At 45.3% G+C, this 23,369-nt stretch overlaps 1 protein-coding gene across 3 annotated transcripts; it reads right to left on the reverse strand.

The window, feature by feature from the left end:
* Window positions 1–245: 245 nt before the first annotated feature.
* On the reverse strand, window positions 246–22,400 carry tmem129 (transmembrane protein 129, E3 ubiquitin protein ligase). 3 transcript variants are annotated; one of them, XM_070866906.1, is made up of 4 exons: window positions 22,156–22,400; window positions 20,164–20,635; window positions 18,407–18,566; window positions 246–2,364 (listed from the first exon to the last, which is right to left on the reverse strand). In XM_070866906.1, exons 1-4 carry the CDS (start codon window positions 22,358–22,360, stop codon window positions 2,116–2,118), a joined length of 1,086 nt encoding a protein of 361 aa, XP_070723007.1. In that variant the 5' UTR covers window positions 22,361–22,400; the 3' UTR covers window positions 246–2,115. The 3 variants fall into 3 exon arrangements, with proteins under 3 accessions (XP_070723007.1, XP_070723009.1, XP_070723008.1); XM_070866908.1 differs by lacking the exon at window positions 246–2,364 and adding an exon at window positions 11,128–11,328; XM_070866907.1 differs by lacking the exon at window positions 246–2,364 and adding an exon at window positions 11,393–11,589 and having other exon boundaries at window positions 18,401–18,566.
* Window positions 22,401–23,369: the final 969 nt, after the last annotated feature.

Here is a 23,369-nt window from a genome sequence, read left to right on the forward strand (position 1 = left end):
TCTCCCCCACCTGTGACAGAGTCTGGAGATCCCACATCGAGTTCTCAGGTGACCATTTTAGTCTGCAAGCAAGTCATCCTCGACTCCGGGAACTGTCCAAAAAGACGACGATGACATCACGACAGAGGACATAGTACAAATGAATGGGAAATGGAAAAAATTGGACCAAAAATCATAAAACAAAATTAGGTTGAGGGATAGGAAGAGCATAATATTACAAAAGATTACATAAAGTTCATTGGGGAAGTTTTATTCAGAGTTGAATCCTCTATTTGCTGATAATAGCGATCAGAAATCAATTTATATATGGTACATAACGGATAGAATATTGACAAGTGATTTATAATGATCAAATAAAGTGCTGAGAAAAAAAAACAAGGCCCTGTAGCTTCAAAATACAATTCCAACTTAAAACCAAAGTGTTGTTAAAAGTTACTTTCAAGAAAGCAATAACCGTTTTTATTTCTCCCAACTTTGTTTCCTCCTGAAACTAATGCAGTTCCAAAGGTGCTTGCAGCCCTCTGTATATTCCTCAGACGCAAGCATAGCGAGTGTTGGCAGACTGGTTACCCAGAGGAAGGGGAGGAGCGGGTGCCAGACAGTGTGGACCTATCCAGACCCATAGGCTTCACAGGTACACTTTAGTGCAGGAGTCACTGCAGCACAACCATTGTTTCCACCCTCCTCCAATCCGAGGGATTCTGAGCCAAGTTTAGCACCGCCAGTGTGAATGAGTTGAACTAATTTAGCATAGATCAGGAATGAAGTCAATATCAGCTCCTGGAGAAACCCCTTCAGGATCACCAAGTGTCCAAATTATGTTTGGTTTAATCCTAAAAACGAACACATTCTGGTTAAAGTATTGCCAAATGGAAGATGTGATGCTGCACTATACTTCTGCAAAACTACCTGGCATGGCAGGGATAAGGGAAATGTGATGTCTTTCTTCAGAATTATTCCAAAAGAACTTGCATTGCACCACTTACAGTCTCTGTATTTATTTTAATTTGTTATGTATAACCGTTATTGTTAAACACAAAATGGATTGGAAGAGTTGCACCAATTCCCGCTCACTGCTGTAGGAAAGGCAGTTGGAGCATTGTTGTGGAGGCACCATGGGCGGTGGACTGCAGCGTTTCAAGAAGGCCCACCACCACCTTCTCAGAGCAATAAATTCAGCCTGGTCAGGATCACTCACACCCCCAGAACTAATGAGACAAAAAGTGCAGCTGAAGAACACCACGTCAGAAAATCCCAAGTAAGTCACATGCAACTTATAATACCAGCAGCATTATTTAGTGGGAAACGAGAAAACAATTTTTTTTTTTTTTTTTTAAATTACACACTTAGGAAATCAGCAGGCTGCAGAATTGTTCCGAAAGAGGTGCAATTAGTACTGTACATTTGAAGGGATCAACTGAAACAGAAAAAAAAATCAAACCTCGTCGAGCATGGATAACAACGACGTCATCCACAAGTGTCTTTGTAGTGATCGTGTAGAAAAGGTTAATCACAATTGGAGATATAAAAAATATTTTGAGAATCCACATCTGCAGTATAAAGCCGAAAGACAAGTCGAGAAATATAAAAAAATATACAAGTCTGAAGTTCAAAAGTGCTTCAAACTATTCAATGCAAATAGCGATTCCAAGAGTCAGACCCTGGCAATCTAGAAGTACAAGAATTGTAGTGATCTGAAGATTTGAGTTCCAAGCAACCCTGAATCGGTCGACAACGTTGCAAAAAGCCATCAGTTCTTAACCTGCTCACTAGATGGAGCATGGTCAACGAGACAATTTCCATTTTGGGGTAGAGGGGAATAAGAATGGGGAAAATAACTTTTCTCACTGGAATTTTGCTTGTGGAGACTTATCCACAGTCCTTATTAGAAGTGGGGCAACAATCCACAAACCATGGGGTAGGAACTTAAAACAAGAAAAATAATGAAAAGTTCAGGGATATGAGAGATGGCTTGAAGCCATTTGAATTAGCTTTCAGAAAGAATAATCAGCTGGGGTTGCAGCAAGAGCATGCAAGAGGCCAGAAATGAAATCTTGCTCAAGACAGCTCGGGCCTTATGTGAGGAACAAGTCCCATTATCACTGCAGATTCCAGTTAACACACGATGGAGATGTCAAGAATGCAGAACATTGACCGACAGGTCGGGCAGGGCACGCGATTGGAAAGCCACGTTTCAGGATGTTGCTGGTCTTGGCGGCTGGCGAACCACTTGCCCATACAGGTCAGGCACCACATGGGGCGACAGTAACACTGCTGGCATTCACCCTCATTGGGCTCCACACAGACTTTGACGAGTTTGATGTTAGCGGCTGTCTGCATGCAGCCAATGCACGGCTCCAGTTCCTGTTTCAAAGAAACATTTAACAATTAGAAAATATCAGTCAATACCTTAATAGGGCACGAGCTAAGGATTTAATGAGATCATTCACTTATTTATAACATTAAAGTTAGAGTTCGTACACACAGTTCTTTACCCTCGATAGCGCTTTTCTAGTTAAAAAATTAACTTCTCCACAACTCGTATAATCTTAGAACTGGGTCTAATTTTGGTAACTCCATGCTGCATCCTCTCAAGGCCAATGATAATCTTCTCAGGATGTGATGGCCAGTACTGTCATAGCACCCCAACTGGAGTCTAATTATTGCCATGTACAATATTACTTTAAGTTGTATTCTATCCTTTTCCTAATAGCCTCATCCATGCTATTACCACCAGCATTGAAGCACTGACCACACTCGATCAGCTCTGCTGGGCAGGCCATAGTTCGCATGCCTGACACGAGACTCCCAAAGCAAGTGCTCTACTCGGGACTCCTTCACGGCAAACGAGCCAAAGGTGGGCAGAGGAAACATTACAAGGACACCCTCAAAGCCTCCCTGATAAAGTGCGACATCCCTACTGATACCTGGGAGTCCCTGGCCAAAGACTGCCCCAAGTGGAGGAAGTGCTTCCAGGAGGGCGCTGAGCACCTCGAGTCTCAACACCGAGAGCATGCAGAAATCTAGTGCAGGCAGCAGAAAGAGCGTGCAGCAAACCAGTCCCACCCACCCTTTCCCTCAACGACTGTCTGTCCCACCTGTGACAAAGTCTGTGGCTCTCGTATTGGACTGTTCACCAAAGAACTCACTTCAGGAGTGGAAGCAAGTCTTCCTCGATTCCGAGGGACTGCCTATGATGGTGAATGCAATTTGACACCTCATTTCTCTTTTTAACGATAAAAAGGAAAAAGATTTGCATTTATATAGCACCTTTCATGACCTCAGGATGTTCCAAAGCTCTTTACAGCCAATGAATTCCTTTTTTGAAGTGGAGTCACAGCAGTAATGTGGGAAACACAGCAACGTCCCACAAACAGCAATGTCACAATAACCAGATAAACTATTTTTAGGTGTTATTTGAAGGACAAATATTGGGCAGGACACTGAGGAAAACGCCTCTGCTCAATTTCAAATAGTTCCATGGGATGCTTTACTTCCACCCAAGAGATTTAACATCTCATCCGATAGACAGATGGTGGTTTCAACAATCTCTCTTTATAACCCCCAGATTTCTTTCCTGATTGGTACACTGCTTGTTACAATAAAACACACAATCCATTATCCGGATCCGGGCACTGACTGGATCATCTTCAGTTTGGCGACTGCACTGTTAAACTGAAGAAACTCTGCTTGGTGTTCAGATCCACGGGCTCTTGGGTTTGTATTTCTCTTTATTTTCTCTATTCTCTGACCTCAATTGGATCTCGGAGAAAGCTTACTTTCCGTCACTGATTGCAACTCTTAACGAACACCGGCTTTACAAAGGAACTATCACAGACCTTCCCTTTCGTTATTTCCTCACATCCCCTTTTTCCCTGCCTCTGTAGTTTCTTAAACCTGCGGCATCTCTTAACATTTCCAGCCTGGTGATAGGGAATCGACCTGAAAGGTTAACTCTGTTTTTCTCTCTCCAAAGATACTGCCTGACTTGTTGCAAGTTTCCTAGCATTTTCTGTTTTTATTCTATTATTAGGCTCCTTGTTCCTGGATGAATCATTTTATACTTGTTGGCCGAGTTTCGTAAAAAAATCCAAATCCTTCTAAACGATGTTGAACTGCTAGAAGATGTGTGTGTGATCGTAGACTAACCACTGACCAGTCAGTGCTTAGCAGCAATTAGCGAGCCAAAAAGAATGCAGAGCTACATCACCAAGTCAATAGGTCAACCCTGAGGCAATGATGCTGATGTGGTGGACTGTGTGATATATTTATATATATTATAGGCCCCAATGAGCATTGCAAGTTAGTTTGATGAGGCAGATCCCCGATGTCATAAAAACTTACATTTATATAGCATCTTTCACAAGTGCTATACAGCCTATGAAGTACTTTTTGAAGTGTGGTCACTGTTGTAATGTCGGAAACACAGCAGACAGTTTTGCACACAGCAAGCTCCCACAAACATCATCATAGGCAGTCCCTTGAACCGAGGATGACTTGCTTCCACGTCAAAAAGTTCACAGGTATTTCAATGATGGACCTAAAATTCCAGGTCCAAACTAAATCTTGAAGGATGGAAGTTGCATGTGCTTGGATTTTATTAACGTGTGGTGGCCATTGCACACCAGCAACCACATGGGCTTGACAGAGCTAGGTCTTGGTCCAGTAGCAAGGATTAACCAGGACGACTGGAGACCTGCTCTGCTGCACGGACCTAGTGCGCACACATATCGCAGTGTGGGCTGGCCCATGCTGCCCCTGGGCCTTCACCTGTTCTGGGCCCCAAACACGCGCCTCTCCTGGGCCCCGATCACGTCCCTCTACACACTCTCGCCGCTCCTGCGCACCGATCTCGCCGCTCATGATCTACCTGCCCACGCTCCAATCACCGACCTGGACCTTGCCGATGTCCCTTTTCACTGCTGTTGCTCTCCTGCTCCAGCACGTGCTGATCGGAGCAGGCCAGGGAGCGGAAGGAGCAGCGTGGCAGCCTAGCCCAGCATTCTGTGCGACCGGGGCCTGTGAGCACCATCAGAGCAGACCGGGGAGCGAAAGGAGCAGCGTGGCAGCATACCACTCCCACAAACAACAACGTGATAATGACCAGATAATCTATTTGTGTGATGCTGATTGAGGGATAAATATTGGCCAGAACATCAGGGATAACTGCCATGCTCTTCGTTGAGATAGTGCCATGGGATCTTTTACCGAGGGGGCAGATCGGGCCTCGGTTTTAACGTCTCATCTGAAAGACAGCACCCCTGACAGTGCAGCACTCCCTCAGTACTGCATTGAAGATTTTTGTCTCTGGAGTGGGACTTGAACTCAACCTTCTGACCCAGAGGCAAGGGTGTTACCCACTGAGCCACAACTGACACTGCTGTGCGTTATGAAGTGTAAGTTATGAGGAAGGATTAAAAATTCTTGAACTCTTCAGCCTTGATAGGAGCCATACAAGAGGGGGCTTTATGAATACTCGAGACACAAAATGAAACAGGATATTGGGCCACAATTTGCTGGAGCATGCCCTGTTAAGACACTTTCTCTTCCCCTTCAGCTTGAAATTTTTTTGCACCATAAGTTGCTGGAAGTGCGGGATGGGACATCCGGGTCTTTGGTGAACAACGGGACCAATAGTGTATCTCCTTAACAGAGAGATTTAAGGATTGAGAAAGAAACAGAGGAACATCGAGAAGAAAACAGTTTGAAATAGAATTAAATCAGGTAAAGATCAGGGGAAAAAAGATTGGATTGAGGGGGAAAAAATTTTTAAAAAAATATTCTTTTAACAAATCTCTATGAATAATTTACTACTAGTAGGAATGAGACTCCATAGTTTCAACTGTTCCTTTTCTGGGATGGGGAGGTTAAGTGGCATTGCAGGAACAGAAATCTCATCAGTAAAAAGGTCCTTACACTGTTAAGTAGCATCCCTAAGATTCTGTTGTAATTAGTATGCAAATGCAGCAATCTCTTGAAAGTCAGGGGGAGGTTGACGTTGTGCTGCCCTTTTCGCAAGGCCAATGACAGAATGGTGCAAATCACCCAGCAATTTGTGATGATTTGCAACTAACGTGATACCTCTTCCTTGCCACAAATTGCTGCACGAATTACACACTAACAATGGGTTGTGCATTTTACCAGTACATTCTGGCCCATTAATCTGGAGCATAACAACTGCAGGACAGGGAACACAAATACAAACTAGATAAAGGCTAATGGCAAGAAATGCTGCTCGAAGAGAGATTAATATCTACAATGGTCTTCCAGGTGGAGACACAAACTTTGGAATCATAGAACATAGAAATATCAGGAGCAGGCCAATCGGCCCCTCGAGCCTGCTCTGCCATTCGATGAGATCATGGCTAATCTTCTACCTCAACTCCACCTTCCTGCACTATCTCCATAATCCCTCGATTCCCTTAATATCCAAAAATCTATCGATCCATGTCTTTTAAAGATATGCAATGATTGAGCATCCACAACCCTCTGGGTGGAGAATTCCAAATATTCACCACCCTGAGTGAAGAAGTTTCTCCTTATCCTAGTCCTAAATGGCCGATCCCTTATTCTGAGACTGTGACCCCTGGTTCAAGACTCCTTCTCCAGGGGATACACCCTCCCCTGCATCGACCCTGCCAAGCCTTGGAAGAATTTTGTATGTTTTAATGAGATAGAACATAAGAACATAAGAATTAGGAACAGGAGTAGGCCATCTAGTCCCTCGAGCCTGCTCCGCCATTCAATAAGATCACGGCTGATCTGGTCGTGGACTCAGCTCCACTTACCCGCCCTCTCCCCGTAACCCTTAATTCCCTTATTGGTTTAAAATCTATCTATCTTTGACTTGAACACATTCAATGAGATAGCCTCAACTGCTTCCTTGGGCAGAGAATTCCACAGATTCACAACCCTCTGGGAGAATAATTTTTTTCTCAACCCGGTTTTAAATTGGCTCCTCCGTATTTTGAGGCTGTGCCCCCTAGTTCTAGTCTCCACGACCAGTGGAAACAACCTCTCTGCCTCTATCTTGTCTATCCCTTTCATGATTTTAAATGTTTCTATAAGATCACCCCTCATCCTTCTGAACTCCAAGGAGTAAAGACCCAGTCTACTCAATCTATCATCATAAGGTAACCCCCTCATCTCCGGAATCAGCCTCGTGAATCATCGCTGTACCCCTTCCAAAGCTAGTATATCCTTCCTTAAGTAAGATGACCAAAACTGTACGCAGTACTCCAGGTGCGGCCTTACCAATACCTTATACAGTTGCAGCAAGACCTCCCTGCTTTTGTACTCCATCCCTTTCGCAATGAAGGCCAATATTCCATTTGCCTTCCTGATTACCTGCTGCACCTGCAAACTAACCTTTTGGGATTCATGCACAAGGACCCCCAGGTCCCTTTGCACCACAGCATGTTGTAATTTCTCCCCATTCAAATAATATTCCCTTTTACTGTTTTCCCCCCCCCCCCCCCCCAAGGTGGATGACCTCACACTTTCCGACATTGTATTCCATCTGCCAAACCTTAGCCCATTCGCTTAACCTATCCAAATCTCCTTGCAGTCTCTGAGTCCTCTGCACAACCCGCTTTCTCACTAATCTTAGTGTCATCTGCAAATTTTGTTGCACTACACTCTGTCCCCTCTTCCAAGTCATCTATGTATATTGTAAACAGTTGTGGTCCCAGCACTGATCCCTGTGGCACACCACTAACCACTGATTTCCAACCGGAAAAGGACCCATTTATCCCGACTCTCTGCTTTCTGTTCGCCAGCCAATTCTCGATCCATGCTAATACATTTCCTCTGACTCCGCGTACCTTTATCTTCTGCAGTAACCTTTTGTGTGGCACCTTATCGAATGCCTTTTGGAAATTTAAATACACCACATCCATCGGTACACCTCTATCCACCATGCTCGTTATATCCTCAAAGAATTCCAGTAAGTTAGTTAAACATGATTTCCCTTTCATGAATCCATGCTGCGTCTGCTTGATTGCACTATTCCTATCCAGATGTCCCGCTATTTCTTCCTTAATGATAGTTTCAAGCATTTTCCCCACTACAGATGTTAAACTAGCCGGCCAAGAGTTACCTGCCTTTTGCCTGCCCCTTTTTTTTAAAAAAACAGAGGCGTTACATTAGCTGCTCTCCAATCCGCTGGTACCTCCCCAGAGTCCAGAGAATTTTGGTAGATTATAACGAATGCATCTGCTATAACTTCCGCCATCTCTTAATACCCTGGGATGTATTTCATCAGGACTAGGGGACTTGTCTACCTTCAGTCCCATTAGCCTGTCCAGCACTACTCCCCTAGTGATAGTGATTGTCTCAAGGTCCTCCCTTCCCACATTTCTGTGGCCTGCAAATTTTGGCATTGTTTTTGTGTCTTCCACTGTGAAGACGGAAGCAAAATAATTGTTTAAGGTCTCAGCCATTTCCACATTTCCCATTATTAAATCTCCCTTCTCATCTTCTAAGGGACCAACATTTACTTTAGTCACTCTCTTCCGTTTTATATATCGGTAAAAGCTTTTACGATCTGTTTTTATGTTTTGCGCCAGTTTACCTTCGTAATCTATCTTTCCTTTCTTTATTGCTTTCTTAGTCATTCTTTGCTGTCGTTTAAAATTTTTCCAATCTTCTATTTTCCCACTAACCTTGGCCACCTTATACGCATTGGTTTTTAATTTGATACTCTCCTTTATTTCCTTGGTTATCCACGGCTGGTTATCACTTCTCTTGCCGCCCTCCTTTTTCACTGGAATATATTTTTTTTGCGCACTATGAAAGAGCTCCTTAAAAGTCCTCCACTGTTCCTTAATTGTGCCACCGTTTAGTCCTTGTTTCCAGTCTACTTTAGCCAACTCTGCCCTCATCCTACTGTAGTCCCCTTTGTTTAAGCATAGTACCCTCGTTTCTGACACAACTTCCTCATCCTCAATCTGTATTACAAATTCAACCATATTGTGATCACTCATTCCGAGAGGATCTTTTACGAGATCATCGTTTATTATTCCTGTCTCATTACACAGGACCAGATCCAAGATGGCTTGCTCCCTTGTAGGCTCTGTTACATACTGTTCTAAGAAACAGTCCCATATGCATTCTATGAATTCCTCCTCCAGGCTACCCCCTGCGATTTGATTTGACCAATCGATATGTAGGTTAAAATCCCCCATGACTACTGTCGTTCCTTTTTCACATGCCTCCATTATTCCCTTGATTATTGCCTGCCCCACCGAAGTTATTATTTGGGGGCCTATAAACTACGCCGACCAGTGACTTTTTCCCCTTACTATCTCTAATCTCCACCCACATTCAACATTTTGTTCATTGGAGCCAATATCATCCCTCACAACTTCCCTGATATCATCCTTGATTAACAGAGCTACCCCATCTCCTTTCCCTTCTTGCCTATCTTTCTGAATCGTCAGATACCCCTGTATGTTTAATTCCCAGTCTTGGCCACTTTGCAACCATGTTTCTGTAATGGACATACCCATTTGTAATGATTTGTGCCGTCAACTCATTTACTTTATTTCGAATGCTGCGTGCATTTAGGTAGAGTGTTTTCATCCTCGTTTTTAAACCATGATTTTTAGTTTTGACCCCTCCTGCAGCCCTTTTATATTCAGTGGCCCTTTTTGTTTCTTGCCTTTGGTTCCTCTGCCCTCCATTTTTACTCATCTCTTTTCTGTTTTTTGTTTCCCTCTGTCTCCCTGTATCGGTTCCCATCCCCCTGCCATATTAGTTTAACTCCTCACCAACAGCACTAGCAAACACTCCCCCTTGGGCATTGGTTCCATTCCTGCCCAAGTGCAGACCGTCCAGTTTGTACTGGTCCCACCTCTCCCAGAACCAGTTCCAATGCCCCACGAATTTGAATCCCTCCCTGCTGCACCACTGCTAAAGCCACGTATTCATCTGTGCTATCCTGCGATTCCTACTCTGACTAGCACGTGGCACTGGTAGCAATCCCGAGATTATTACTTTTGAGGTCCTACTTTTTAATTTAACTCCTAGCTCCTTAAATTCGTCTCGTAGGATCTCATCCCTTTTTTTAACCTATGTCGTTGGTACCAATGTGCACCACGGCAACTGGCTGTTCTCCCTCCCTTTTTAGAATGTCCTGCACTCGCTCGGAGACATCCTTGACCCTTGCACCAGGGAGGCAACATACCATCCTGGAGTCTCGATTGCAGCCGCAGAAACGCCTATCTATTCCCCTTATGATTGAATCCCCTATCACTATCGCTCTCCCACTCTTTTTCATGCCCTCCTGTACAACATAGCCAGCCACGGTGCCATGAACTTGGCTGCTGCTGCTCTCCCCTGATGAGTCATCTCCCTCAACAGCGGTCAAAGCAGTGTATCTGTTTTGTAGGGGGATGACCAGGTGGGACCCTTGCACTACTTTCTTTGTACTACTCTTCCTGCTGGTCTTCCATTCCCTAGCTGGCTGTGGATCCTTCTCATGCGGTAAGACCAACTCACTAAACGTGCCACTTATGTCATTCTCAGCATCGTGGATGCTCCAGAGTGAATCCACCCTCAGTTCCAATTCCGCAACGCAGTACGTCAGAAGATGGAGGCGGATACACTTCTCACACACGTATTCTTCAGGGACACCGGAAGCGTCCGAGTTCCCACATGGCACAGGAGGAGCATATCACGTGATCGAGCTCTCCAGCCATGCCTTAACCCTTCGATACCCTTAAATTGGTAATAACAATGTTACAGTTCACTTACTGATATAAAAAAGAAAAAGAAAAGCTACTTACCAATCACCAGCCAATCACTTACCCCATTGGCTGTGACATCACCTTTTGATTCCTTTCTACTTCTATTTTGCTTTCTCTCCCGCTGTAGCTGCACCGGTACGCCTTTTATAGGCCGCTCCAACGCTGCTCCCGCCTCTCCCCAACTGCCGCTGGCTCTCGAGCTCCCGCTGGGCCTTTTATAGGCCGCTCCAACACTGCTCCCGCCTCTCCCCAACTGCCGCTGGCTCTCGACCTCCCGCTGGGCCTTTTATCGGCCGCTCTCGCCTCTCACCAACTGCCGCTGGCTCTCGATTGCCCGCTGGGCCTTTTATAGGCCGCTCCCCTCTCACCAACTGCCGCTGGCTCTCGATCTCCCGTTGGGCCTTTTATCGGCCGGTCCCGCCTCTCACCAACTGCCGCTGGCTCTCTATCTCCCGCTGGGCCTTTTATAGGCCGCTCCCGCCTCTCACCAACTGCCGTTGGCTCTCGATCTCCCGCTGGGCCTTTTATAAGCCGCTCCCGCCTCTCACCAACTGTCGCTCAACTCTCATTCTTCTGAACCCTAGAGATTAAAGGTCTAGTCTACTCAATCGCTCCTCATAGGACAATCCCCCCCATCCCAGGAATAAGTCTGGTGAATCTTCGTTGCATTTCCTCAATGGCAAGTACATCCTTCTTTCGGTAAGGAGACCAAAACGGTACATAATGCTCCTGGGTGTGGTCTCACCAGGGCCCTATATAATTGCAGTAAGGCATCTCTGCTCTCAAACTCAAATCGTCTTGTAATAAATGTCAACATACCATTTGCTTTCTTAATTGCTTGCTGTACCTGCAGTTAAGAGACAGTTGCAAGTTGTGATTTGTGGGGGGGGGGGGGAAAAAAAGAGGCAAATTGCAGATTCCTACAGATGAGCCAGATTGGACGAATAACTTCCCTCATTTGTCCTTATCTTTAATCGTCATTACTTTGTATTGTTTAAAAGTATGAGAGATCTTGCTTTGAACATTCTCATGCAAGCTAGTTAAATAAATGCCTCACAGCTCACAACCACATTTGGAGCTAGCCGCTGCTTCTGCCCCAAACTCCATACCCTTGCTACCCATTGATTACATTCTCCTCCCCGATCACTGTCTCAGGTTGAACCAGACTGTTTGCAACCTCGGCGTCATATTTGACTCTAAGCGGAGCTTCAGACCCCATATCCTGTCCATCACAAAGACTGGGGGAAGTTTATAGATTTCCAAGTGATTATGAATTCATGGCTTCAAGTCAGAAAAAAAGCAGTTTTTTCACCTTAAAATAATTTAGACAGTGGAATGTGAAAAGCTCGCAAAGCTTTCATATTAATAAAAGCACACGCCAGACTGTATTTCTCTTGTCAGCCATGGTAGCTATACCTTACTGAAACTTTTTAAAAGGCAAGTGTGACCTCCCACCTGAAGTCCATGCGAGTTCCTGATCTGGTGTAATATCTCCAAGTTTGCAGATGACATTAAACTGGGTGGCGTTGTGAGCTGTGAGGGGGACACTAAGAGGCTTAAGAGTGACTTGAACAGGTGAGTGGGCAAATGCATGGCAGATGCAGTATAATGTGGATAAATGTGAAGTTATCCACTTTGGGGGCAAAAACGCGAAGACAGATTATCTGAATGGTGGCAGTTTAGGAAAAGAGGAGGTGCAACGAGACCGAGGTGTCATGGTTCATCAGTCATTGAAAGTTGACATGCAGGTACAGCAGGCGGTGAAGGCAGCAAATGGTATGTTGGCCTTCATAGCAGGGGATTTGAGTATAGGAGCAGGGAGGTCTTACTGCAGTTGTACAGGGCCTTGGTGAGGCCTCACCTGGAATAGTGTGTTCAGTTTTGGTCTCCTAATCTGAGGAAGGACGTTCTTGCTATTGAGGGAGTGCAGCGAAGGTTCACCAGACTGATTCCCAGGATGGCAGGACTGACGTATGAGGAGAGACTAGATCAACTGGGCCTTTATACATTGGAGTTTAGAAGGACGAGGGGGGGATCTCATAGAAATATGAAAGATTCTGACGGGACAGGTTAGATGCAGGTAGAATCTTCCCGATGTTGGGGAAGTCCAGAACCAGGAGACACAGTCTTAGTATAAGGGGTAGGCCATTTAGGACTGAGATGAGGAGAAACTTCTTCACTCAGAGTTGTTAACCTGTGGAATTCCCTGCCGCAGAGAGTTGTTGATGCCAGTTCATTGGATATATTCAAGAGGGAGTTATCCCACTGCAAAACAGATACACTGCTTTGAGTACTGTTGAGGGGGATGACTCATCAGGAGAGGGCAGCAGCAGCCAAGTTCATGGCACCGTGGCTGGCTCTGTTGCACAGGAGGGCAGGAAAAAGAGTGGGGGAGCGATAGTGATAGGGATTCAATTGTAAGGGGAATAGATAGGCGTTTCTGCGGCCGCAACTGAGACTCCAGGATGGTATGTTGCCTCCCTGGTGCAAGGGTCAAGGATGTCTCGGAGCTGGTGCAGGACATTCTAAAAAGGGAGGGAGAACAGCCAGTTGTCGTGGTGCACGTTGGTACCAACGACATAGGTAAAAAAAAGGGATGAGGTCCTACGAAATGAATTTAAGGAGCTCGGAGCTAAATTAAAAAGTAGGACCTCAAAAGTAGTAATCTCGGGATTGCTACCAGTGCCACGCGCTAGTCAGAGTAGGAATCGCAGGATAGCTCAGATGAATATGTGGCTTGAGCAATGGTGCAGCAGGGAGGGATTCAAATTCCTGGGGCATTGGAACTGGTTCTGGGGGAGGTGGGACCAGTACAATCCGGACGGTCTGCACCTGGGCAGAATCGGAACCAATGTCCTCAGGAGAGTGTTTGCTCGTGCTGTTGGGGAGGAGTTAAACGAATATGGCAGGGGGATGGGAACCAATGCAAGGAGATAGAGGGAAACAAAAAGGAGGCAAAAGCAAAAGACAGAAAGGAGATGAGGAAAAGTGGAGAGCAGAGAAACCCAAGGCAAAGAACAAAAAGGACCATTGTACAGCAAAATTCTAAAAGGACAGAGGGTGTTAAAAAAACAAGCCTAAAGGCTTTGTGTCTTAATGCAAGGAGTATCCGCAATAAGGTGGATGAATTAACTGTGCAAATAGATGTTAACAAATATGATGTGATTGGGATTACGGAGACGTGGCTCCAGGATGATCAGGGCTGGGAACTCAACATCCAGCGGTATTCAACATTCAGGAAGGATAGAATAAAAGGAAAAGGAGGTGGGGTAGCATTGCTGGTTAAGGAGGAGATTAAGGCAATAGTTAGGAAGGACATTAGCTTGGATGATGTGGAATCTATATGGGTAGAGCTGCAGAACACCAAAGGGCAAAAAACGTTAGTGGGAGTTGTGTACAGACCTCCAAACAGTAGTAGTGATGTTGGGGAGGGCATCAAACAGGAAATTAGGGGTGCATGCAATAAAGGTGCAGCAGTTATAATGGGTGACTTTAATATGCACATAGATTGGGCTAACCAAACTGGAAGCAATACGGTGGAGGAGGATTTCCTGGAGTGCATAAGGGATGGTTTTTTAGACCAATATGTCGAGGAACCAACTAGGGGGGAAGGCCATCTTAGACTGGGTGTTATGTAATGAGAGAGGATTAATTAGCAATCTCGTTGTGCGAGGCCCCTTGGGGAAGAGTGACCATAATATGGTGGAATTCTGCATTAGGATGGAGAATGAAACAGTTAATTCAGAGACCATGGTCCAGAACTTCAAGAAGGCTAACTTTGAAGGTATGAGGCGTGAATTGGCTGGGATGGATTGGCGAATGATACTTAAGGGGTTGACTGTGGATGGGCAATGGCAGACATTTAGAGACCGCATGGATGAACTACAACAATTGTACATTCCTGTCTGGCATAAAAATAAAAAAGGGAAGGTGGCTCAACCGTGGCTATCAAGGGAAATCAGGGATAGTATTAAAGCCAAGGAAGTGGCATACAAATTGGCCAGAAATAGCAGCGAACCTGGGGACTGGGAGAAATTTAGAACTCAGCAGAGGAGGACAAAGGGTTTGATTAGGGCAGGGAAAATGGAGTATGAGAAGAAGCTTGCAGGGAACATTAAGACGGATTGCAAAACTTTCTATAGATATGTAGAGAAAAAGGTTAGCAAAGACAAACGTAGGTCCCCTGCAGTCAGAATCAGGGGAAGTCATAACGGGGAACAAAGAAATGGCGGACCAATTGAACAAGTACTTTGGTTCGGTATTCACGAAGGAGGACACAAACAACCTTCCGGTTATAAAAGGGGTCGGGGGGTCTAGTAAGGAGGAGGAACTGAGGGAAATCCTTATTAGGCGGGAAATTGTGTTGGGGAAATTGATGGGATTGAAGGCCGATAAATCCCCAGGGCCTGATGGACTGCATCCCAGAGTACTTAAGGAGGTAGCCTTGGAAATAGTGGATGCATTGACAGTCATTTTCCAACATTCCATTGACTCTGGATCAGTTCCTATAGAGTGGAGGGTAGCCAATGTAACCCTACTTTTTAAAAAAGGAGGGAGAGAGAAAACAGGGAATTATAGACCGGTCAGCCTGACATCGGTAGTGGGTAAAATGATGGAATCAATTATTAAGGTTGTCATCGCAGTGCATTTGGAAAGAGGTGACATGATAGGTTCAAGTCAGCATGGATTTGTGAAAGGGAAATCATGCTTGACAAATCTTCTGGAATTTTTTGAGGATGTTTCCAGTAGAGTGGACAAGGGAGAACCAGTTGATGTGGTATATTTGGACTTTCAGAAGGCGTTCGACAAGGTCCCACACAAGAGATTGATGTGCAAAGTTAGAGCACATGGGATTGGGGGTAGTGTGCTGACATGGATTGAGAACTGGTTGTCAGACAGGAAGCGAAGAGTAGGAGTAAATGGGTACTTTCCAGAATGGCAGGCAGTGACTAGTGGGGTGCCGCAAGGTTCTGTGCTGGGGCCCCAGCTGTTTACACTGTACATTAATGATTTAGATGAGGGGATTAAATGTAGTATCTCCAAATTTGCAGATGACACTAAGTTGGGTGGCAGTGTGAGCTGCGAGGAGGATGCTGTGAGGCTGCAGAGCGAGTTGGATAGGTTAGGTGAGTGGGCAAATGCATGGCAGATGAAGTATAATGTGGATAAATGTGAGGTTATCCACTTTGGTGATAAAAACAGAGAGACAGACTATTATCTGAATGGTGACAGATTAGGAAAAGGGGAGGTGCAAAGAGACCTGGGTGTCGTGGTACATCAGTCATTGAAGGTTGGCATGCAGGTGCAGCAGGCGGTTAAGAAAGCAAATGGCATGTTGGCCTTCATAGCAAGGGGATTTGAGTACAGGGGCAGGGAGGTGTTGCTACAGTTGTACAGGGCCTTGGTGAGGCCACACCTGGAGTATTGTGTACAGTTTTGGTCTCCTAACCTGAGGAAGGACATTCTTACTATTGAGGGAGTGCAGCGAAGGTTCACCAGACTGATTCCCGGGATGGCAGGACTGACCTATCAAGAAAGACTGGATCAACTGGGCTTGTATTCACTGGAGTTCAGAAGAATGAGAGGGGACCTCATAGAAACATTTAAAATTCTGACGGGGTTAGACAGGTTAGATGCAGGAAGAATGTTCCCAATGTTGGGGAAGTCCAGAACCAGAGGTCACAGTCTAAGGATAAGGGGTAAGCCATTTAGGACCGAGATGCGGAGGAACTTCTTCACCCAGAGAGTGGTGAACCTGTGGAATTCTCTACCACAGAAAGTTGTTGAGGCCAATTCACTAAATATATTCAAAAAGGAGTTAGATGAGGTCCTTACTACTAGGGGGATCAAGGGGTATGGCGAGAAAGCAGGAATGGGGTACTGAAGTTGAATGTTCAGCCATGAACTCATTGAATGGCGGTGCAGGCTAGAAGGGCCGAATGGCCTACTCCTGCACCTATTTTCTATGTTTCTATGTCTATATGGCCCTTACGGCTAAGGGGATCAAGGGGTATGGAGAGAAAGCAGGAAAGGGGTACTGAGGAAATGATCAGCCATGATCTTATTGAATGGTGGTGCAGGCTCGAAGGACCGAATGGCCTACTCCTGCACCTATTTTCTATGTTTCTATCTCAGCCTTACCGTTAGTAGAAGACACTGAGCAAAGGCCACACTTGATGGCAAGGAAGAAAAATAGGGTACAATATTCTCTTCTCGGAATGTAACTTTAGCTCAGCAAAAACATGCACAGGTCAAAAGATGGAATAAGCTTTCCCATGTCCAGCCAGCCCTCTGCTTCTATTGTATTTTTAAAATTATTATATTCATACTGTATTGATCATACTAATTTTTGCATCACCACCTGGTGCAAGCAACACATTTTGTTTAGGCTTTCTTGTACTGTTGCACCATGAAAAACAGCTCCCTTTCTCCCATTGCCAAGCCAAAAAGTCATCAATTGTATTGAGGAGCTTAATCATTACTCAGGCAGCCATTAGAAGGGGAGGCTGGAAAGCCACATATTATATATGGATGAGCAGCATGAAAAAATGACTGATGCTGAAGGGAGGAGTTTGGGCCCACATGCCATCTCTTCCAACTGGAAATGAGGAACGGGATGTACAAAATAAACATGGTTGGGGGGCCGAGGAGACTTTTGGAAAATCCCTTTACCTTCACTAATTCAGAACATTAAAATATTAACAACTTGCATTTATATAGCACTGTTGACATAGTAAAGCATCCCAAGCACTTCATAGATGTGTTATCAAACAAAATTTGACACCGAGCCATGTAAGGAGATTAGAACAGGTGATCAAAAGCTTGGTCAAAGAGGTAGGTTTTGTTATGTATGTAAACATTGCAACTGTGTAAGACTTGCCATCAGAGGGCGCAACTGTTGGAGGACCAAAGCTCACCTGAACACCTCGTGCAAGGGAGTATAAAAGGCTGTCTGCTATGCTGCCTAGGGACTCTGGAGCTGTATTCGAGACTAAGGTCACATCAGTTTGAGCTCACAGTAAGTACTCAGTCTTGTGAAGTTCTTCCATACTTAACAGGTTTTAAGGAGCAACATAAAGGAAAAGTGAGAGGTAGCGAGGCTGTCAGATTTAGGGAGGGAATTCCAGAGCTTAGGACCTCGGCAGCTGAAGGCACTGCCGGCAATAGTGGTACCAAGGAAATCAGAGATGCACACGAGGCCGGAATTGAATGAACGCAGAGATCTCAGAGGGTTGTAGGACTGGAAAAGGTTACAGAGATAGGGAGATCTCGGAGGGTTGTAGGACTGGAAAAGGTTACAGAGATAGGGTGCTGTGATGCCATGGAGGGATTTGAAAACAAGGGCGAGAATGTTTTCTTTTTTAAATTGAGGCGTTGCCAGCCAATATAGGTTAGCGAGCACAGGGGTGATGGGACTTGGACGGAGTTAGGATATGGGCAGCAGAGTTTTGGATGAGCTCAAGTTTATGGAGGGTGCAAGGTCAGAGTCCTCCCTCCATTGTTAAACGGTGCAGTGGACAGAATCAGAGCCAGAGGATATGCTTTGTATCTCATTTTAGGCAAAGGATTGGGCCCAGCAGTAACTTTATATGACTAATGTCACACAACACAACAGTGATACATGTAAAAAAAGAAAGTTTAATTTTGATAACCTGTACCTGATTACCAGATAGATGATACCGCTGGTTCAATTCCACCTGGATCTTGAACGTGTCAAGAAACATGTCGCTCAGAGACTGATGGATGACTACATTATGGGCATTACGAACTGTTGTGTGGAGTTTCTCACGCAGTTCGCCGTACTCTGTCGAATTCAACCTGTGAATAAACAGATAAACATAGAATCATAGATTGGTTGCAGCACAGTCGAAGGCCATTCACCCATGCTGTCGCTCCCTCTCTCTCTCTCACTCCACCTCCCTCTTCTCCACAGCCCTGCAAGTTTCTTTTCCTTCAGGTGCTTATCCAACTCCCTTTTGAAAACCATGGTCGAGTCTGCCCAAACCATCCTTTCAGGCAGTACACTCCAGATCCTAAGCACTCGCTCCGTGAAAAGTTTTTTTCTTATGTCGCCTTTGGTTCTTTTGCCAATCATCTTACATCCGAGTCCTCGTTCTTTCTACCAAAATGCATCACTTTGCACTTTTCTGCGTTAAATTTCATCTGCCATGTGTCCGCCCATTTCACCAGCCTGTTTATGTCTTCCTGAAATCCATCACTATCCTCCACATTGCTCACTATACTTCCAAGTTTTGAAATTGTGCCCTGTACACCCAAGTCATTAATATACATCAAGAAAAGCAGTGGTCCCATTACCAACCCCTGGGGAATTCTATACCTTCCTCCAGTCTGAAATACCGTTCATCACTACGCTGTGTTTCCTGTCACTTAGCCAGTTTCGTATCCATGTTGCCACTGACCCTTTTATTCTATGGGCTTCAACTTTGCCGGCAAGCCTATTATGTGTCACTTTACCGAACACCTTTTAGAAGTCCATGTACTGCACATCAACCGCATTTCCCTCATCAACCCTCTGTTACCTCATGAAAAAACTCAATCAAGTTAGTTGAACACAATTTGCCTTCAACAAATCCGTGCTGGCTTTCCTTAATTAATCTATACCTGTGCAAGTGACTTAATTATGTCCTGGATTATCATTTCTAAAAGCTTCCCCACTAACGAGGTTAAACTGATTGGCCTTTTTTTTATTCGTTCATAGGATGTGGGCTTCAGTGGTAAGGCCAGCATTTATTGCCCATCCCTAATTGCCCTTGAGAAAGTGGTGGTGAGCCACCTTCTTGAACTGCTGCAGTCTACGTGGTGAAGGTCTTAGTATACTTTTTTTGTAGCGGTTGGGTACAACTGAGTGCCTTGCTCAGCCATTTCAGAGGGCAGTTAAGAGTCAACCACATTGCTGTGGGACTGGAGTCACATGTAGGCCCACACCAGGTAAAGATGGCAAATTTCCTTTCCTAAAAGGACATTAGTGAACCAGATGAGTTTTTCATGACTATCCTAGAGTTACACTAGTTTTTATAATCCAAATTTATTTAATTGAAATTAAATTCCCCAGCTGGCATGGTGGGATTTGAACTCATGTCCCTGGATTACTAGTCCAGTAACATAACCACAATTCTACCGTTCCCATAGTTGCTGCATTTATGTTTACAAAGTGGACTTTAATTTCTGAGGGGAAACAATTTTAGTTCCTTTCTTTCTGCACCCCCACCCACTCACCAAAACAATCAACTTCCCACTTGGCACGGTTTTGTTGAAGGAGTGGGTAAGAGGACATAATGCTGGTGTTGAGGGAAGGGAATTAGACAATCAGAACCATAAGGGAAAGGGATATGGATTTAAGTTATAATCAATGATAAATTGGATAGTCAGCTGCAGACTTGTCTCCATTACCTACCTAATGTCGAATGGCTTGACGTTCGGATTGATGCTGCCCACTCGGATTGTGAGGAATTGCACTGGCGTGTTCAGGTCAGGACACAGCTCATGCTGCCTTGATTCAGTCAAAGTGAGGTGAATGTCCTGCTGTTGCGCTATATGAACACTATACGTAGTCACCTTCATCACCCAGGTATCAGTGACAATAACTCGGGCTCCTGGTGCCCCAGACGCAAATTTATCAATCCGTCGGAACTCGGTATTAACAGAAGATGCCACAGCTCTCCAACCAGACTGCGGAAGGGCATGGTGCGCAAGGCTTCTGGCTATCGGATGGTTGTCCCACTTATTTAAGGACCAGTACAACACCACAAGGCTAACAATGGCAGGGAGGAGCACGGCAATCACGAAGTAAATCATCCAGCCCTCGCTTACTAGAAAGTAGTAGTGCTTTTCACCTGAAGATGCAAGACACATTCCTGCATAATAACCTGCAACAAACAAACAGCGATAAGAATGATGAGTAACATGCATTAAAAAGCACTCCAGGAAAGGATCACGGAATACCTATTCACAAACATTCAAAACTTATTCATCACTCAAATCAAAAAATGCACCCCCAATGTTTCTACTCTAACTATAGCCTTATTGCCAAACTTCCCTTTCTCTCCAATATAACCCTTGCATTCATATATCATCTTACACATTTTGACATCCAGTGCCCATTTTGTTGACAAATGCAACAGCCATTCTGTGCACAGCAACGTCCCGTAATTAGCCATATGAACAACCAATCAACGTACTTGCAGGCAAGATTGGCTGGGGGGGCGAATGTTGCTCAGGCAGGACAGCTTGCTGCTCTTCTTGTGCCATGTGATCTTCAACATCCACTTGCACCACTAGAATACGTAAGACTTTGGTTTATTGCCTCATTCCAAGGATAGCAGCTCCAGCAATACAGCACTTGCTTCATACTGCACGGAGGGTGGATAAGGAATTGGGTGAAAGAGAGGAAGCAGTGGATACTACTAACCAAAGGGGTGACTCAGGTTGGGGAAATATGCTGAGGGCTCATCCTTGGGTCCTTGTCCTTTCTGATCTACATAAACAACCTGGATTGTGCCCAGACATTAAAGCAACATACAGATGCAGAGTTATATTGCTAAATTGATAAAGTACAAGTTTTCTGCATGGACTGCTCCTTGGGTAATGTGTTCAGTTCTGCCCAATGAGGCATAAAGGAAAAAGGTTCATGCTCAGGAAGCAACATAGCACAAGGTCTACAAGGCTGATCTGTCAGAAGTCAGTTGTGAGCAAAGATCTGAAACATTGAGACTGCTCAGCCTTGTAAGAGCAAACCTTACAAAAGTAATGTTAAAATAATCAGGGGACTAGAAAGTTAGTCTGGAATACTAGTTCAAATTAAACCATGTGTAGTACTATATACAAGCCAGTCAGATGCAATTCAGGTTGAATATCAGGAACCATTTCATCACCCAGAGTTACCAATAGCAAGAATTGTTTTCTGGGTGGAGACCAAAAAAAGGCTGGAGTTGGATGCTGTGCTAGCTTCCCTCATCTGTCCGGGTGTGTCTGCATAAATGTGCTCACACTCACCGCTTTCTAACTCAGAGACAATGAGCTAAGTTGGCAGACACACATCACTTGCTTCGTAGTCTTAGTAACTACCAGAACTATTGGCCGGCAGCTTTCATTTTCGGCTCTAGTCCCTTCATTTGAATTTGAGATTACAAAACCCCCTCACTGTGAGCGATTGATTAACATCTGCAGTTTTCTTTTTTAAATTAAGCACAACCCCAAAGTCCCCTGCTGGCCGAATACTGACAAGGGGGTGCATGGGGGGCTGAGGCACCGTCCGAAGTTTGCAAAACTCCCAATGAAAGCACTGGCGATTCGCCCTGCAACTGCACCCGAGCTGCCAACATTGCAGAGACCGAGCCCGCTGACACCAACACACACACACACACACACACCCCCCGGCGGCCCTGACCTAGCGGCAGCAGCGAATGCACGGTGACGGTGGCCGCCGTCCTGCGGATGTGATAGTGGGTGAAGCCCAGGTCCTCACTGCCCAGCTGCTCAGACAGCAGGTCCTGCACCGTCACCCCCGCCGAGCGGAACTCGGTCGGAGTGAAAACAAAACAGAACGACAACACGACGTAGAAAAGGCTGAAGGCCGCCTCAGGGCTGTCCATCTCCAACACCACCAGCCCCTTGCCGGTCGCCTGGGGAAACACGGATATCCGGCGTGGGCCCCGCCCCCATCCGTCACATGGTCCCGCCCTAATCCAGGCCCCGCCCGTCCCGTCACTGCACGCATGCGCAATGCCTTGTGTGTTGCTAGAAGTGCAACTTAAAAGGCTGTGCAGTCATAGAATAGAACCATAGAATATAAATTTACAGCACAGAAGGAGGTCATTTCGGCCCATACTGTCCACGCCGGCCGACAAAGAGCTATCCAGCCTAATCCCACTTCCCAGCTCTAGGTCCGTAGCCCTACAGGTTACTTAAGTGCATAGCCAAGTACTTTTAAAATGTGGTGAGGGTTTCTGCCTCTACCATCCTTTCAGGTAGTGAGTTCCAGACCACCACCACCCTCTGGGTGAAGAAATTTCCCCTCACATCTCCTCTTAAACCTCCTACAAATTACTTTAAATATATGACTCCTGGTTGTTGACTCTGCTGCTAAGGGAAATAGGTCTGTCATATCCACTCTATCTAGGCCCCTCATAATTTTATACACCTCAACAAGGTCTCCCCTCAGCCTCCTCTGTTCCAAAGAAAATAACCCCAATCTTTCCTCATAGCTAAAATTCTCCAGTCCAGGCAACATCCTCGTAAATCTCCTCTGTACCCTCTCCAGTGCAATCACATTTTTCCTGTAATGTGGTGACCAAAACTGCACTAGCTGTGGCCTAGCTATTGTTTTATACAGTTCATAGAAAAATAGAAACTCGGTGCAGGAGTAGGCACTTCGAGCCTGCACCGCCATTCAATGAGTTCATGGCTGAACATGCAACTTCAGTACCCCATTCCTGCTTTCTCACCATACCCCTTGGTCCCCCTAGTAGTAAGGACTTCATCTAACTCCTTTTTGAATATATTTAGTGAATTGGCCTCAACAACTTTCTGTGGTAAAGAATTCCACAGGTTCACCACTCTCTGGGTGAAGAAGTTCCTCTGCATCTCGGTCCGAAATGGCTT

The sequence above is a fragment of the Pristiophorus japonicus genome, chromosome 2 (genome assembly GCF_044704955.1).
Source record: "Pristiophorus japonicus isolate sPriJap1 chromosome 2, sPriJap1.hap1, whole genome shotgun sequence".
Taxonomy (NCBI): Eukaryota; Metazoa; Chordata; class Chondrichthyes; family Pristiophoridae; genus Pristiophorus; species Pristiophorus japonicus.